The 17,339-nt window shown below is 39.2% G+C and overlaps 1 protein-coding gene across 1 annotated transcript in view; it reads left to right on the top strand.

The window, feature by feature from the left end:
• Positions 1 to 17,339, top strand: part of Rsbn1 (round spermatid basic protein 1) — a 52,212-nt gene that overhangs the window by 2,859 nt on the left and 32,014 nt on the right. The window contains exon 2 of the mRNA XM_090334071.1: positions 15,348 to 16,021. Within this exon, the coding sequence (XP_090190197.1) occupies positions 15,348 to 16,021 (674 nt within the window). The remainder of the gene's footprint in view (positions 1 to 15,347; positions 16,022 to 17,339) is intronic.

The raw sequence follows: 17,339 nt of genomic DNA, 5'->3' as shown, positions 1-17,339 counted from the left end.
TCACTAGTCCACACTCCTGGCTGTATTTTCCTTTTTTTTTTTTTTTTGCCAGGTCTGGGCCTTGAGCTTGGTGCCTGAGCAGTGTCCTTGGGCTTTCTCAAGGATAGAACTCTACCACTTGAGCCACAGCACCATGTCTGGCTTTTTTCTATGTATGTGATACCGAGGAATTAAACCTAGGCCTTTGTGCATGCTAGGCAGATACTCTACTACTAGGCCAAATTCCTGGCCCCTGTATGTTCTTTTTTAAAAAGAAAACTAGGTCTCTAATAGAGTACTGGTTGATAAAATTCCTCAGGTGATGGAAATGTTCCATTGTGTCTCTGCTGTTCAATATGGTAGCCATATGTGGCTCTTGAACAGACTTGGAAAGTGACTAATATGATTGAGAACCTAAATTTCTTTATTCTAATTTATAAATGGCCACATATGACCAATATACGAAGAAGAGAAATGGGTTGAGACAGGCCATTTAAAACATTAACTTTTAACTGAGAGATTGTTAAATATTCTGGGGGGAAAATGTAAGAAGCATTTGAGAAAAACTGTATACTGAAACTGTAGATATCTGATAGTGCATACTGGCATTTTAGGAGTTTTGAAACTTATATAAAACCCAAACCAGTCTTACACAGAGTGATATTTTCTTCTTGTTCTGAAAGTGTTTATTTTTGTTGTTTGTGTGCAGGAGGTATTTTGGAGTTAGTCTGAATTTGAATCATTGTTATAACACTGCAATGTGATGAAGAGCAAATTACTTTAAGTCTCTTGGTGTCTTCAGTCTTCCCCTCTGTAGGGAACTCTAGTTTTTCATTTTTCATGGTGGTTTTGTAGATTAAATGGGGGGGGGTAATGTGGAATACTTAAAACAGTGCTTGTTTCATGGTAGGCACTTAGCTAAAATGAACATTTGCTACTTTACTATGCTTTATCCTTGGAACAAGTCTAATAATCACAATAGATATGTACTTAATTTTATTTTTGCCTGTAATGGGGTTTGAATTCAAGGCCAATTTTGCCTGTAGTGGGGTTTGAATTCAAGGCCTTCAAGCATACACTACTTGTACTATTTGAGCCATTTCTCAAATAGTTATTTGGAGATAAAATCTCCCAGACTTTTATTCCTAGCTGTCTACAACAGTTTTTTACCCATCTATTTTCACTAAGGTTTACTCTTTTTGGCTGTGGTACAAAGCTTGAACTCAGCTTGGGCACTGTCCCTGAGCTCTTTTGCTTAAGGGTAATGCTCTACCACTTGAGCCACAGCTCTACTTCCTACATTTTGTGGTTAATTCGAGATGAGTCTCATAGACTTTTCCTGCTATGGCTGGCTTTGAACTGTGCTCTTCCTATCTCAGCCTCCTAGGTAGCTAGGATTCCAAACATGAGCCATCAGAGTCTGGCTTAAAGGTTACATCTTAAAGAAACATTATGTAGGATATGGAAACAAGAGGTCTGTACTATGTGAAGTTATTTCTTTTCTCTTTTTTCCCACTTATGGTTAATCTCATGTGGTTACTGTATCTGACTTTGTTATCTGGTATATTGTATATACATTTATCTATTTTAAATAGAAAAGAGAAGGGGGAAAACAAAATGATTGGGAGGGGATAGATGGAGGAAAAGGGGGACAAAAACATGAGAAAGGGCTATCAAGGTTCAAGAAGTAATGTACTCATTACCTGACCAATGTAGCTGTAACTGTAATCCCTCTATACATTATCCTGACAATAAAAAAAGAAACATTATCTAATACAACATCACAAAATTGATCATGATACACTGTATGCTGTGTATGTGTAGTTTTGTGCTGTTTTTATCACATGTATTTTAGTGAAACCACCAATATGCAGTCAAGAAACAGCTATTCCATCTCCAAAGGGATCCCCTATCCCTTCACATAGTAGGGAACATTCAGGCCATGGATCATGTAAGGCAGGCCCTCTAGATCATTTGATATATGATGGGACAAACATATACTTTTCATCTTTCGATCTCCCTTGGTAGAAGCATTCTTTCTGGGCCATTCTGACTGTACTGGTAATTTTGTGTGGCCTCCGAAAATGTTATAAACATTTAAATGGCCCTTGGCAGAAGTTTCCCTTACTACTGCTTATAAGCTGTAGGCATTTCCCCTGTCTCCTCATCCTTCCTGTCTTCTCCAACTTTGGCAATCATTAATTTCTAATTTTGTCATTTTGAGAATATTACATAAATGAAATTATACCATATGTAATAATTTGGGATTGGTTTCATTCACTCAGGATGATGTCTGTGAGGTCCATCCACAGTACATATATCTCCTTTTTTTCTGAAATTTAATTTTATTGTAAGGGTGATTCAGGGGTTACAGTTACGCAAGGTAATGAGTGTGTTTCTTGTTGAACATTGTTACTTCCTTATTTTTTCTCATTTTCCCTCTAAGCTCTCTCCTTTTCAATGATTATTAGGATTTCATAGTGTGGATATACTATAGGATTCTGTGGTTCCTCTCTGGAACCATTTATCTATTTTAGGGTATTTTGGTTGGTTGCAGTTTTGGGGCTGTTATGTGGAAAGTATCTATGAACGTTCCTGGTCATTTTCTTGTGTGGTGGCAAGTTTTAATTTCTCCAAGGAATGTGATTGTTAGGTCATACTGTGTGAGTATGTTTAGGGCTTGTTTATTTTTTTGCCTTGTTGCTACAGTATTTTTTAGAGTCTCTTTTACACTGCACAAGCAGTGTATAAGAAATACGTTTTTTTTTTTACATTTTTGATAATATTTGGTGTTACTGTGTTTCAATACATTTCTTGGTGGTTTAATGTCTAATGATTATCAACTTTTTATGTCATCATTTGAGATTTATATATCCTTGTCAGTAAAATATATCTTCATGCCTTTTGCTTATTTTTGAAACAAGTTGCTTTTTGTGTGCGTGTGTCGGGGGGAGGGGTCATGGGGCTTCAAATGGGCCTGGGCCCTGTCCCTGAGCTCTTCAGCTCAAGGCTATCACCTTACTCTTGCACCAAGTCCCACTTCTGTTTTCTAGAGGTTAACCTTGATCCTCAGAGATCTCAGCTTCCTGGGTAGCTAGGATTATAGGTGTGAGCCACTGTGCCTGGCCTGCCTTTTTTTTTTTTTTTTTTTTTTTTTTTTTGCCAGTCCTGGGCTTGAACACTGTCCTTTGGCTTTCCTCAGGGCTGGCTACCACTTTACCACTTGAGCCACAGCACCACTTCAGCTTTTTCTATGTATGTGGTACTGAGGAATCCAACCTGGGTCTTCATGCATGCTAGGCAGGCACTCTACCACTAGGCCAAACTCCTAGCCTTCAAGTTGCTCTTAAAAAAATAACTTTTACTGGGAGTTTGGTTTAGTGGTAGAGTGCTTGCCTAGCATGCACGAAGACCCGGGTTCTATTCCTTGGTACCACATGCGTAGAAAAAAGCTGGAAGTGGTGCTGAGGCTCAAGTGGTAGAGCTCTAGCCTTGAGAAAGTCCAAGGACAGGCTCAGGCCCTGAGCTCAAGCCCAGGACTGGCAAAAATAAATAAATAAAATAAATAACTTTTGCTGGGAGTTTGGTCTCGTGGTAGAGTGCTTGCCTAGTATGCACAAAGACCCAGGTTCGATTCCTTGGTATCACATACATAGAAAAAAGCCAGAAGTGGTGCAGAGGCTCAAGTGGTAGAGCTCTAGCCCTGAGAAAGTCCAAGGACAGTGCTCAGGCCCTGAGCTCAAGCCCAGGATTGGCAAAAAAGAAAGAAAAATAACTTCATTGATAATGTTGTAGTTAAAAGTCCCTTGTTAACTATGTGGCTTGCAAGTATTACCCCACCCCCAGTATATCATTTGTCTTTTATCTTTTCTGCAAGATTATTCACTTAAAGCAGCTAGTTTATTAAATTTCATTGGAGATCAACTTACATTTTTCTTTAATCTATCTTCCTGTGTTACTTTTTTTTTCCCTAAATTTTTTTTTTTTTAAATGCCAGTCCTGGGGCTTGAACTCAGGGCTTGACGTCTTTTGCTTAAGGCTAGTACTCTACTACATAAGCCATAGCACCACTTCTGCCTTTTTCTGTTTAGGTGGTATTGAAGAATCAAACTCTGGGCCAGGAGTTTGGCCTAGTGGTAGAGTGCTTACCTAGCATGCCTGAAGACTTGGATTCGATTTCTCAGCACCACATAGAAAAAAAGCTGGAAGTGGTGCTGTGGTTCTAGTGAAAGCCTAAGGACAGTGCTCAGACCCTGAGTTCAAGCCCCAGGTCTGACAAAAAAAAAACAACAACAAAAAAACCGAGAGCATTTCATACATGCTAGGCAAGCACTCTACCATTAAGTCCACAAGGTTTAGGTTTGCAGTTTATTTTAACCCGTGGATAGCCACTTACTGTAGCATCTTTTGTTGAAAAATTATTCCATTGAATTGCGTTTGCACCTTTATCAAAAATCAGTGTGTGTGGTACTGTGTTTGTACCTTGACACAGGGGAAGCAGAGGGAGGAAGAGGCCTATTAGGGCTGCATAGTGAGGCCCACAATCAGTGACCACAATTGACAAAAAAGTCAGTTTGACTACATATTTTTGTATAGCTAATGAGGTAAGCATGGTTTTTGTAAAAGTGATTAGAATACCTTGGTAATATGTAAAAATCATATGAAGTTGAAATTCAGTGTTTAGAAATAAAGTTATATATATACATATGTATTTAATTTTATTGTCGGGATAATGTATAGAGGAGTTACAGTTACATTCATCAGGTATAGAAATAAAGTTTTATTGAAACACAGCTCTTTAGACTCATCCATGTTGTCTGTGGTAGATTTCACCATGTAGTAGTTGAGACTGAGACCATATGGCCTGCGAAGCCTGTTCTCTGGTTCTTTACAGAGAAAGTTTGGCAACTCTTGCATTGAGCAAGGAGACAAGTTCTTGCACATCAGTACAACCATATTCAATCCAAATTCCTGTGTAGGCTAATCACAAATTACCATCCTCGACATTTGAAGTTGTTCATATAATTGAAAAATTTCGTCGATAAATGTGGTAAAATAGGTGAGATGACATGTTTGAACTTTTCTAATTAATGGTAGAACTGGATATTGAACTCATTTGACTTCTTATTTTGACTTGTGGCAGAGTTGACTTCATAGTAAAGAGCCTGGGGTGGAGCCTAGGCTGATACTACATTCCAGGACAGCTTGGGCTTCAGACAGGGTAATATCCTGTCTGAAGAAGTAAAAACAGTGAAAACTTTTTAAATACAAAAATGCTTGTTTTGGTGGACAAGATGTTTTTGGGGACAAGAATGGAGAACTTAATTTTATAATCAATCCTGTAATTTCAAAGACCCATTTTAGGGCCATCTTAAGGGCCAGGAGCATGGTCTAATGATAGAGAGCTTGGCTAGCATGCACAAAGCCCTGGGTTGCTCAAGGCTAAGTGTTCTGCCACTTGACCCACCATACCACTTCCGGCTTTTTTCTATGTATATGGTGCCAAGGAATCGAATCCAGGTCTTCATATGTTACATTGTCCCTAGGCAAGTCATTTCTAGTACTTGTGATAATCAGAGCCCCTTGTATTTTAAGGAATGTTATATGCCGTGGCTAACGCCTGTAATCCTAGCTACTCAGGAGGCTGAGATCTGAGGATCTCGATTCAAAGCCAGTCTGGGCACTAAAGACAGTGAGACTCTTATCTCTAGAAAACCAGAAGTAGCACTGTGGCTCAAGGGTAGGGCAGTAGCTTGAGCTGAAGAGCTCAGGGACAGCAACCAAGGCCCAGAGTTCAAGTCCCATGACTGACAAAAAAGTTATAAAATATTTTTGTTTAATAAAGATAAAAGATATGTTAAATATTCTGATAAGGGCCTTATTTAAGCCTAAGCTTTATAAGTAACTTTATGAGATAGACTCTACTGGAGTTGAAGGTGTGGCTTGGGTTGTAGAGAGCCCTGGCCAGTACATCAAAGTGTTAGATACCAAGTTTGAGTCCCAGTCTCAAACAAATAAAAAAAGATCAACTGTACTGTATGTTTTTTTGTTTTGATTTGTTTGTGTTTTTGTTTTTTTGGGGGGGAGGAGTCATAGGAGTTGAAGTCTGGGCCTGGGCTCTGTCCCTAAGCACTATTGTCCAAGGCTAGCACTCTTACCAATTTGAGCTACAATACCACTTTTGGTTTTCTGGTAGTTGATTGGAGATAAGAGTCTTAGGGACTTTCTTGCTTGGGTTGGCTTAGTACTACAATCTGAGTTTGCCTAGAGACCTTAATAAATAGTAGAGATTTGAAACTCAGTCTAGTTGCTTATACCTTAAGTAGCACACTCTGCCTCTATAGTTCAACTGTTAATTGAAGTAAAAGTAGTTAATATTTATTATTTGTTATATCCTAGCACAAATGCCAGTTACTTCACATTTTTTTGGGGGGGGTCGTGGGGCTTAAACTGGGTCTGGGTGCTGTACCTGAGCTCTTCAGCTCAAGGCTACTGCCTTACCCTTGAGCCACAGCCCACTTCCCATTTTCTAACAGTTAATTGGAGATGAGAGTGTTAACTGGAGATAAGAATCTCACAGACTTTAGTGCATGGGGTGGCTTTGAACTTAGATCCTCAGATCTTAGCCTCCTGAGTAGCTAGGATTACATGCGTGAGCCACCTCACCAGGTTTCTTCACATGAATTTTTAATTTACTCTGCACATTAAATTTAAGGGAAATGCTACCCCTTCCCATTTTTTTTTTTTTTTGGTCAGTTATGGGGCTTGAACTCTGGGCTTGGGTTCTGTTTCTGAGCTCTTCAGCTCAAGGCTAAGCCAGCACTCTAGCACTTGAGCCACAACACCACTTCCTTCCAATCATTTTATCAATCGTGTATCATTTCATTATTAATGAAATGCAGAGATACTCACTGGGCAAAGGTAATGTTATCTTACTGTTGTTGGGAGTATAGAATGGTACTGCTAAAAATAATGTATTTGTCATTGAAGAGTTTGTTGGTATCTTACAAAACTAAACATATTGTTTAGTATCCAGCAGTCATATTTGTTGATTTTTACCCAAAGGAGACGAAATATACAGAAATCTGAATATAGACATTTTTTAACGGTTTTACTCATAATCACCAAATTTGGAAGTAGCCAAATTGTTCTTTACCAAATGAATGAATTTTTAAAAAGCTGTGATGGGGCCAGAAGTTTGCTTTAGTGGTAGAATGCTTGCCTAACATTCATGAAGACCTGAGTTCGATTCTTTGGTACCACATGCACAGAAAAAGCTGGAAAAGGTGCTGTGGCTCAAGTGGTAGAGCTCTAGCCTTGAGAAAACCCAGGGGTAGTGCTCAGGCCCTGAGTTGAAGCCCCAGGACTGGCCAAAACAAAGCAAAACAAAAAGCTGTGGTATGGGGCCGGGAGTTTAGCCTAGTGGTAGAGTGCTTGCCTAGCATGCACGAAGACCGGGGTTTGATTCCTCGGTGCCACATACATAGCAAAAAGACAGAAATGGTACTGTGGCTCAAGTGTTAAGTGTGCTAGCTTTGAGCAAAAAGAGCTCAGGCACCAGTGTCCAGGCCCCTCTGAGTTAAAGTCTCAGGATTGGCCTCCCCCCCCCCCCCCAAAAAAAAAGAGTGTGTGAGAGATGACACTGCAAAATAGAGACATTGCAACACTGTCATAATGATATGACACTGGAAAATAGAGACATCGCAGCACAGAATGTCATAATGATATGACACTGGATAATAGTGCAACATTGTGTGTCATAATGATATGTCACTGGAAAATACTGCAACACTGTCATAATGTGACACTGGAAAATAGTGCAACAGTGTTTCATAATGATATGACACTGCAGAGTAGAGACATTGCAACAGTGTTTGGTAATGATATGGCACTGGAAAATAAAGACATTGCAACACAGTGTGCCATAATATGACACTAGAAAAAAATGAAACCAAAAGGCAAAACACGTGTGTCATAATGATATGACATGACACTGGAAAATAGAGACATGAAGAAATGAGTGGCTGCTAGTGGTTGTGGTCAAGAGAGTTATAGTAGGGAGAATGTGGGGGTTTTTTTGGCGGGGGGCAGGGAAACTACCCTATATAGTACTATAATGGCAGGTCTATGTCAGCACATTTGTTCAGATCCAGAATGTATGCCAGGGTGATAAAGAGGTGTCAGTATGTGTTTTTCACTTGTAGCAAGTATCCAGCCCTCGGGGCTAGTGTTGATTGTTGAAAACTTATGCATATATAAGGATGGGGCTCTATAGTAAATTAGTTTCTAATCAATTTTGCTGTGAACCTAAAATTTCTCTAAAAAAAGTAAAGCCTGGGCATGGTGTTGCATACCTGTAATTCCATCACTTAAGAGGATCGAGACTCAATAGAATAAGAAGTTTGAGGTCAACTTGGGCTATAGCAAGACACCTCCTCCATTCATTCATTCATTCATTCATTCATTCATTTATTTGGAGATTGAACAAGGCTTCAATCCCAGTAAAGAAGTGTTAAAAAACAGTGACTCATAAAAATTTGGCCTTCACAATGAGCAAACTGCTTTTTTCAAATCTGCTTTAAATATAACACTGAAAGAACTCTCAGGAAGACCAAAAATAATTTATTTTCAAGACTGGGGCTCACACATGTGATCCTGACAGGTGGAGAGTTTAGATTAAATTATGCTATTTGGTAAGTGATAAGATTAGCAATCACAAGGATTTTTTTTTTTTTTTGGTTGGTCATGGGACTTGAACTCTGGGCCTGAGCGCTGTCCCTGAGCTCTTCAGCTCAAGGCTACTGCCCTTGAGTCACAGCCCCACTTCCCGTTTTCTAGTGGTTAATTGGAGATAAGAATCTCAAGGTCCTTAGTGCCCAGGCTGGCTTTGAACTGCCATCCTTGGATCTCAGCCTCCTCAGTAGCTAGGATTACAAGTGTGAGCCACCACGTCCTGCGAACATTGTTTTTTTTTTTTTTTTTTTTTTTTTTTTTTTTTGCCAGTCCTGGGGCTTGAACTCAGGGCCTGAGCACTGTTCTTGAGCTTTCTTTCAAGTTTAGCACTCTGTCACTTGAACCAAAGCACTACTTCTGCCTTTTTCTATGTATGTGGTACCGAGGACTTGACCCTGGTTTTCCTGTATGGTAGACAAACATTCTACCACTAGGCCAAACTCCCAGCCCAAGATATTTTTAAAGACAGCCAACAGTGAAGTCCATTTTGTACCTTTTTTTTTTTTTTTACTGTAGAATTATGTACCTTTCTTATGTTGAATCTCACAGTTTGATATGTGAAAGTTTTCCTTAATGCAGGTGTAGTGTATGTAGCTTGGCCTCTTTAATGTGAGTTAGTGATTTCAGGACTCAGATTAAGGACCCAGTATTTGCTTATAATATGCAAAACTTTGATTTCAGTACTTGACATTGTAAAACCAAGTCAAAACAGAAAAACAAACAAACAGATCAACACACTGTTGTAACCCCGTTTTTAGCTTTTTCACTGTAGGAAAATGAATATTGAGTTCTTTAATATCTTCCCTGTTTTAAAACTGCAACAAATGTTAAGTTTGTGGAGCTTTTAGATTTGTGTGTGTATGTATGTGCATGTATGCTTGTGCAGGAACTTGATCTCAGGGCTGCACACTTGCTCTATTTTCTTGCTTACATTCTGGCATTTTGTTGGTTAATTCAGATGAAGTCTCAGAAGACTTGGAACCACAATCCAGATTAAGATTCCAAAAATGAGCTGTCAGCACCTAATGTCGACATTGATTATTATTTAAAAAAAATTTTTTTTGCCAGTCCTGGAGCTTTGAGCTCAGGGCCCGAGCACTGCTCCTGGGCTTTCTCAAGGCTAGAGCTCTACCACTTGAGCAACAGCATCATTTCTGGCTTTTTCTATGTATGTGTTACCGAGGAACCAAACCTGGGTCTTTGTGCTTGCTAGGCAAGCACTCTACCTACCACTCGGCCAAACTCCTGGCCCCAAGACATTGATTTTTAAATAATTCAAGGCAATGCAATTTGTGTTTTGCTTATAAAGCAACAGTTGGCAACTTTCTGTAATAACTTTGAACAACGTGTATATGTTTCAGTTAGTTGACAGTATAATTAGTAAATATGAGATGAATAGTCTAAAAATTTTCCTTAAAAACAGATTTTCTTTATCTCAGCCTTAGACAAGTCCGTCCCCCTCTTTCACTTAGGTGCCAGTACTGGGACTTGAAACTCAGGATATTCTTCTCTCACTTAGCTTTTTCACTCAAGGCTGGCACTTAAACCACAGTTCCACTTATAGCTTTTTGTTGGTAACTGGAGACGAATTTCATGACTTTTCTGTCCAGGCTGGCTTTGAACCTTGTTCCTCAGTTCTCAACCTTCTGAGAATGTAGGATTATAGGTGTGAGCCACTGGAGTCTGATGAGTCAGCAGTTTCTTTATGAAGAGAAAAAATGAAATGAATTTAATTTCTTTGGTTTTTTTTTGGTTGGAGACCAGGACTTAAGCTTAATATTTGATACTTTTACTTATTGGCTGACACTCTACCACCTGAGCCATGCCTCCAACCAGTTATATTGTAGTGGTATTGATCACAACTAGTTTATGAAAGGTTTTCATGAAATTAATTTTGGAATAAACTCTGTAAAGACTAAGCTGACAGGAATACAGAAAATATGCTCCAACAAAGGTACTTCCTTTTTTGGTATTTCTATGGAAGATCTAAGTAATTCATTTTATGCATACTAGATACTTCTGAAGCTTGACACTAGACCTATACAGGAATTCTTTCCTGTGAAATTGCTGAAGATTTTAAAAGATTTTATTTTTTATTTATTTATTTTTTTGTTTTGTTTTGTTTTTGCCAGTCCTAGGCTTCAGCTCAGGGCCTGAGCACTGTCCTTGGACTTTCTCAAGACTAGAGCTCTACCACTTGAGCCTCAGCACCATTTCCAGCTTTTTTCTATGTATGTAGTACCGAGGAATCGAACCCGGGTCTTCGTGCATACTAGGCAAGCACTCTACCACTAGGCCAAACTCCCAGCCCCTTTAAAAGATTTTAAAAGAGGGAAATCATATGACTTTCTTTTTGGTTAGTCCTGGACTTTGAACTCAAGAGTCTGAGCATTGTTGGTGGGCTTTCTCAAGGCTAGAGCTCTATCTACTTCCGACTTTTTCTAAGTATGTGAGCCTGAGTCTTCCTGCATGCTAGTCAAGCAGTCTACCACTAGGCCAAACTCCAATTATATGGCTTTTTAAATTGATCGAACCTTTACATTTAATGCCATTTAGTTGCTCAGGAAAATTACCTAAATTACTGATTTGATTCTTGGGAGAGTGTCTAGATTAAATCTTATTTAGTATGAAATATTAACTAATTTGAGAGGTTTAGTTATAAATAGAATAAATGGAGCATTTTCTTTTGCCAGTTTAGTCTGATTACTTGTATATTTTGATGCATGATCTCTATAATTACAAGGAATATTTGTAAATGAAGTTTTTTTTCCTGCTTTTGTAAGCAGTACAAATTATTTGGTGTCTGTGTACGTTAAAATCTTTGACTTGTACTTTAAAAATACTTTTTTTTTTTGTGGATCATGAGGCTTGAACTCAGTCTGGGCGCTCTCTTGGGCTCTTCAGCTCAAAGCTACCGCCCTACCCCTGGGTCTGGGCATTGTCCCTGAGCTCTTTAGCTCAAGGCTACTTCCTTACCCTTGAGCCCCACCTTACTTCTGGTTTTCTGGTGGTTAATTGGAGTTAAGAGTCTCAGGTCCTTTTGTGCCTGGGCTGTCTTTGAACCTTGAATCTCAGATCTCAGTCTCCTGAGTAACTAGTATTACAGGCATGAGCCATCACACCCAGCTACTTTAATTTTTTTAATTTCAAGTTTTTAAAACTCTTACTCGATTATTTTGAGAAATTGTACAGAACACTGAAGCTACCATGTATATTGTACCTTGTAAATTCTCTTTTTTTTTTTTGTCGTGGGACTTGAATTCTGGGCCTGGGTGTTGTTCCTGAGCTCTTCATCTTAAGACTACTGCCCTCCCCCTTGAGCCATAGTGCCACTTCCAGTTTTCTGGTAGTTAATTGGAGATGAGTCTCACAGATTTTAGTAACTGTGCTGGCTTTAAATTGCAATCCTCAGATCTCAGCCTCCATAGTAGCTAGGATTACAGGCTGGAGGCACCTGGCCTTGTTCTATAAAATTTGTGGAACTTTTTCTTCCCAGATAGGATTAATTGGAGTTTTCAACACTTAATTGGGGCCAGGAATTTGGGCTAGTGATAGACTGCTTGGGTAGCATGCACAAGAACATGGGTTTGGGGCCGGGAGTTTGGCCTAGTGGTTAAAGTGCTTGCCTAGCATGCATGAAGACCCGGGTTCGATTCCTCGGCACCACATATGTAGAAAAAAAAGCCGGAAGTGGTGCTGAGGCTCAAGTGGTAGAGCTCTAGCCTTGAGAAAGTCCAAGGACAGTGCTCAGGCCCTGAGCTCAAGCCCAGGACTGGCAAAAAAAAAAAAAAAAAGAACATGGGTTTGATTCCTCGATACTACATAGAAAAGCCGGAAGTGGTTCTATGGCTCAAGTGGTAGAGCACTAGCCTTGAGGAAAGCCCAAGGATACTGCCCAGGCCCTGAGTTCAGTCCCAGATCTAGCGAAAAGCAAAAAAGAAAAGGGGGGCGGTTAAGGACAGTAGCCTTGAGCTGAAGAGCTCAGGGACAGTGCCCAGGCCCAGAATTTAAGCCCCACAACCGACCTTCCCCCGCCCCCTCCAAGAAAAGAATTGGGGATTGGTTAGGACTTTATCTGCTATTTTATCCTAAAGATTTCTATGTTTGTTTTTTTTCTTACTAAGTTGAAAATAAAGCCATTTTATCTTGGAGTTGTTAATCAATGATAGGCATTTAAAAATAAAATTAGAAACTAGATTTATTATAGAAAATGAGAAAATAAGCAGGAAAGAAGCTATGTATGTATGTATTTTGTGTGTGTGTGTGTGTGTGTGTGTGTGTGTGTGTGTGTGTGTGTGTCATGGGGCTTGAACTCTGGGCTTGGGCACTGTCCCTGAGCTCAAGGCTACTACCCTACCCTTTAGTCTGGGCACTGTCCCTGAGCTTTTTCACTCAAGGGCAGGGCTTTGAGCCGCAGCTCCACTTCTGGTTTTCTGGTTGTTAATTGGAGACCAGAATCTCACAGACTTTCCTGCCTTGGCTGGCTTTGAACAGTGATCTTCAAAGCTCAGCTTTCTGAGTAGCTAGGATTACAGGTATGAGCCACCAGCACCATCTGAAACTAGTTTTTTTTTTTTTTTTTGCCAGTCCTGGGCTTGAGCTCAGGGCCTGAGCACTGTCCTTGGACTTTCTCAAGGCTAGAGCTCTACCACTTGAGCCTCAGCACCACTTCCGGCTTTTTTCTATGTATGTGGTACCAAGGAATCGAACCCGGGTCTTCATGCATGCTAGGCAAGCACTTTAACCACTAGGTCAAACTCCCGGCCCTGAAACTAGTTTTTATAATCGTATTGCCTATAGATAAAATTACAATTAATTCCTGTGGTATATATATTTTTCTGGAGGTCCCTTGCTTCTCTCTGGATTGTTTCCTCCTAGGTCTTTTATTGTTTGGGACTCATTCTGAATACTGTCTTCTCAAAAGTTCTTCTCCAACACAGTGAGCAGCCTACTCAATCACTGCCTGATACTTTTTTGTTCTTATCCAACTAACTTGATTGTACTTTAGTCAGAACCCTTGGTTTAGTACCCATAAGTATACCAGGTACTCGGCAGGTACTTAGTATTCAAAAAGGAGTCGGGCGTGTGTGTGTGTGTGTGTGTGTGTGTGTGTGTGTGTGTGTAGTTGAAAGAAAGCTTAAGATGCACATCTCTGAAATTCGTTATTTATTTTAATGTAATGTATAGAGGGGTTATAGTTATATTCACCAGGTATGAACTTTGGTTTTTTAAAGTCTAGAATGGGGTAAGTGTACTGCTAGGTGAAGTTCAGAGCTAAAGGATCCCATCAGGAGTAGCCATTGTTAATGCTCCCTTCAGTTTGCAGGGTATTAGATCCTTAGGTATGTAGGTTGTTAAAGATGGACAGTGTAAATATTTTCTAACTTTATATTTTGTGTCTGTTTTTAATCTATAATTTATAAAGGCTAGATAATGTAATTTGTAATTTATAATTAGTTCCCTCTGTTAGTAGGCACTTTGAAGATTCTGTTTTTGTTGTTTTAAAAATGTTATCATGTATATCTTTGCAGATCATAAATTATTTTATTAGATAAGTTTGAGGAAATTTCTGGATCTGAGGGTTATATGTATTTTGGAGGCTTTAGCTACATATCACTAAATTTTTCTTGGTCATAGTTTTATCAGTTTTTGTATTCAATAATATCTGAAAATGACTTCCCAAAAATCAGTTGCCCAAATAGATTTAAAAAAAAAATCTGTTATTTTGTTGGACAAAAAAACTGGTATCTTAATGGTTTTGGTCTCAAGTTTGCCTTTAACTGTAAATTTATAGACTGACAGACAAGACAATGAAATTTGACATGCTTCAATTTAGATTTACAAGGATTACTGAAAAATTTCACACAATTTAGCATGTATTAAATTACCTGCAGGGCCGGGAGTTTGGCCTAGTGGTTGAGTGCTTGCCTAACATGCACGAAAACCTGGGTTCGATTCCTGGGTACCACATACATAGAAAAAAGCCGGAAGTGGTGCTGAGGCTCAAGTGATAGAGCTCTAGCCTTGAGAAAGTCTAAGGACAGTGCTCAGGCCCTCAACTCAAGCCCAGGACTGGCAAAATTTAAATAAATAAATAAAATAAAAAATAAATTACCTGCAAATTTCCACTAGATTTTGTCATATTATAATGGTGCTAGGGATTGAGTTCAAGGACATGTACATACTAAAGAAGTACTCTGGGGGCCGGGAGCAAGGCCTAGTGATAAGAGTGCTTGCCTAGCATACATGAAGCCGTGGGTTTTATTTCCTCAATACCACATACACAGAAAAAACCGGAAATGGTGCTGTGCCTCAAGAGGTAGTACTAACCTTGAGAAAGCCCAAGGACAGTGCCTAGGCCCTGAGTTCATGCCCCAGGACTGGCATAAATACATGAAACACTCTGTACCACTAAGATTCATCTGTAGCCTTTGTGTCTTTTTTTTTTTTTTTTAACAATTGTCAATCCAGAATGTTACTATATTTTAAGATCTTTGTCTTAAGATGCATGTTGCAATGACAGACATTTTGAATTTGAGAGGAGGCAATTTTTTGATTTGGGATCAAGTACCTTAAGAAACTTGTATGTTAACATTAGTCCTAGCAACTAACTTCTTTTTAATTATTGTGGCCAGAAACACCAGATGAAAATGGTAAAACCCAGAGAGCCGATGATTTTGTCTTGAAGAAAATAAAGAAGAAAAAGAAAAAGAAACATCGAGAAGACGTCCGAGGAAGACGCCTTAAAATGTACAACAAAGAAGTGCAAACCGTATGTGCTGGCCTGACTCGAATCAGTAAAGAGATTCTCACCCAAGGACAACTAAACAGCACTTCAGGAGTTAATAAGGAGTCCTTCAGGTATCTGAAAGATGAACAGCTGTGCCGATTAAATTTGGGCATGCAAGAATATCGGGTACCCCAGGGAGTACAAACACCCTTTACAACTCACCAGGAACATTCAATTCGTAGAAATTTCTTAAAAACAGGTACTAAATTTAGCAACTTCATTCACGAGGAACACCAGTCCAACGGTGGTGCTCTGGTACTTCACGCATACATGGATGAACTCTCATTTTTGTCTCCAATGGAGATGGAGAGATTTTCTGAGGAGTTTCTTGCTTTGACATTCAGTGAAAATGAGAAAAATTCTGCTTATTATGCTTTAGCAATAGTGCATGGAGCGGCTGCTTATCTTCCAGACTTTTTGGACTACTTTGCTTTTAATTTCCCCAACACTCCAGTGAAAATGGAAATTTTGGGCAAGAAAGATATTGAAACAACAACCATTTCAAATTTTCACACTCAGGTAAGGTAAAATTATTGTTAACTTGTTCAGTAAACGTAGTGTCTCAATAGTATTAACAGCATTCTGTTGCATAGCACATACCAGCACAAACGGATAAAAATTCATGAAGAGCCAGGCATGGTGGCTCACACCTGTAATCCTAGCTACTCGGGAGGCTGAGATCAGAGAGTTAAAGCCAGCCCAGGTACTAAAAAGTCCATGAGACACTTATCTCCAGTTAACTACCAGAAAACTGGAAGTGGCACTGTGGCTCCAGGGGGTAGGGTGGTAGCCTTGAGCTGAAGAGCTCAGGGACAGTGCCCAGGTTCAGAGTTCAAATCCCATGACCAACAAGAAAAAAACAAAAATTCATGAAGATAAAAAGCACTTCAAAATTGGCTATTTTTCTAATTACAAATTTTAATTACTAAAATCTCTTGGGCAGGGCTTGTTACTTGCTTGAAGAAATGCTTTATACGTGTTAGCCATCATTGCAAGTTTTTATGGAAAACCAGTTGAGAAACGAATCCACTCTTTTGCAAATCAATGTTAGTGTGGACCATGTAATTTAGGTCTGGTAGCTAGGAGGAGACTTTAGTGTAGGTGAACTTGTGTGTCTTAATAGGACCCATAAGGGTTTGGGGCTATGTCTTTGCCAGGTTTTTGTGGTTTTGTTTCTACTTTCAGTAACTTGTTGGCAGTCTGTTCCAGAATTACACCCCATTTATGTGACTTGAGAATGTCATTAGGGAAACCACCATAGCCTCCGCTCCTTCTGCCTGTGTACTGTTATAGGTAACGGTGTTTTGTAGAACCTTGCTTGGGCAGCTAGGCTTAAGTCAGCAGGGAAACGGTGCCTTCCTCAACAATGTAACCCTTTTTTCAATGAAGTTTTGGGCTTTAAAAAGAATATGTCCTAGGGTTTTTTGCTTGCTTTTCTCATAAGATTTATAAACATGAATGGTCAGCTATAAATTTATACTGTATATATTATAAATTCAAGCTGTTGATGATTATTTCACCTTTTAGAGATATATGATTATATGCCCTGATTTTTCAGATCACTGGTATTTTAGTGTTTGCTGCTGGTTTTTTTTTTCCTATAAGAATTTTTTTTTGTAAATCATTGCATCATAAGACTCTCAGCTGCTTATATTATAGTGGTTTCAAGCCACTTAGATTTATCTGAACCTCCTCTAACTCTCATCTTTTTTATGGAGTCCTACTATTCAGAGCCTCCAATGAGGAGAGCATCCAGTTTAGATCTATGAACTTCAGAATTTCTCTAATTGAAGTTCTCTCTGCAGTAGAGAGAGCAGGAGCAGCCAATCTGGAGAGG

Source organism: Megascapheus bottae, chromosome 6, assembly GCF_031878675.1.
Source record: "Megascapheus bottae isolate mThoBot1 chromosome 6, mThoBot2.hap1, whole genome shotgun sequence".
Classification (NCBI taxonomy): Eukaryota; Metazoa; Chordata; class Mammalia; order Rodentia; family Geomyidae; genus Megascapheus; species Megascapheus bottae.
This window is presented reverse-complemented; position numbering and strand designations above follow the sequence as displayed.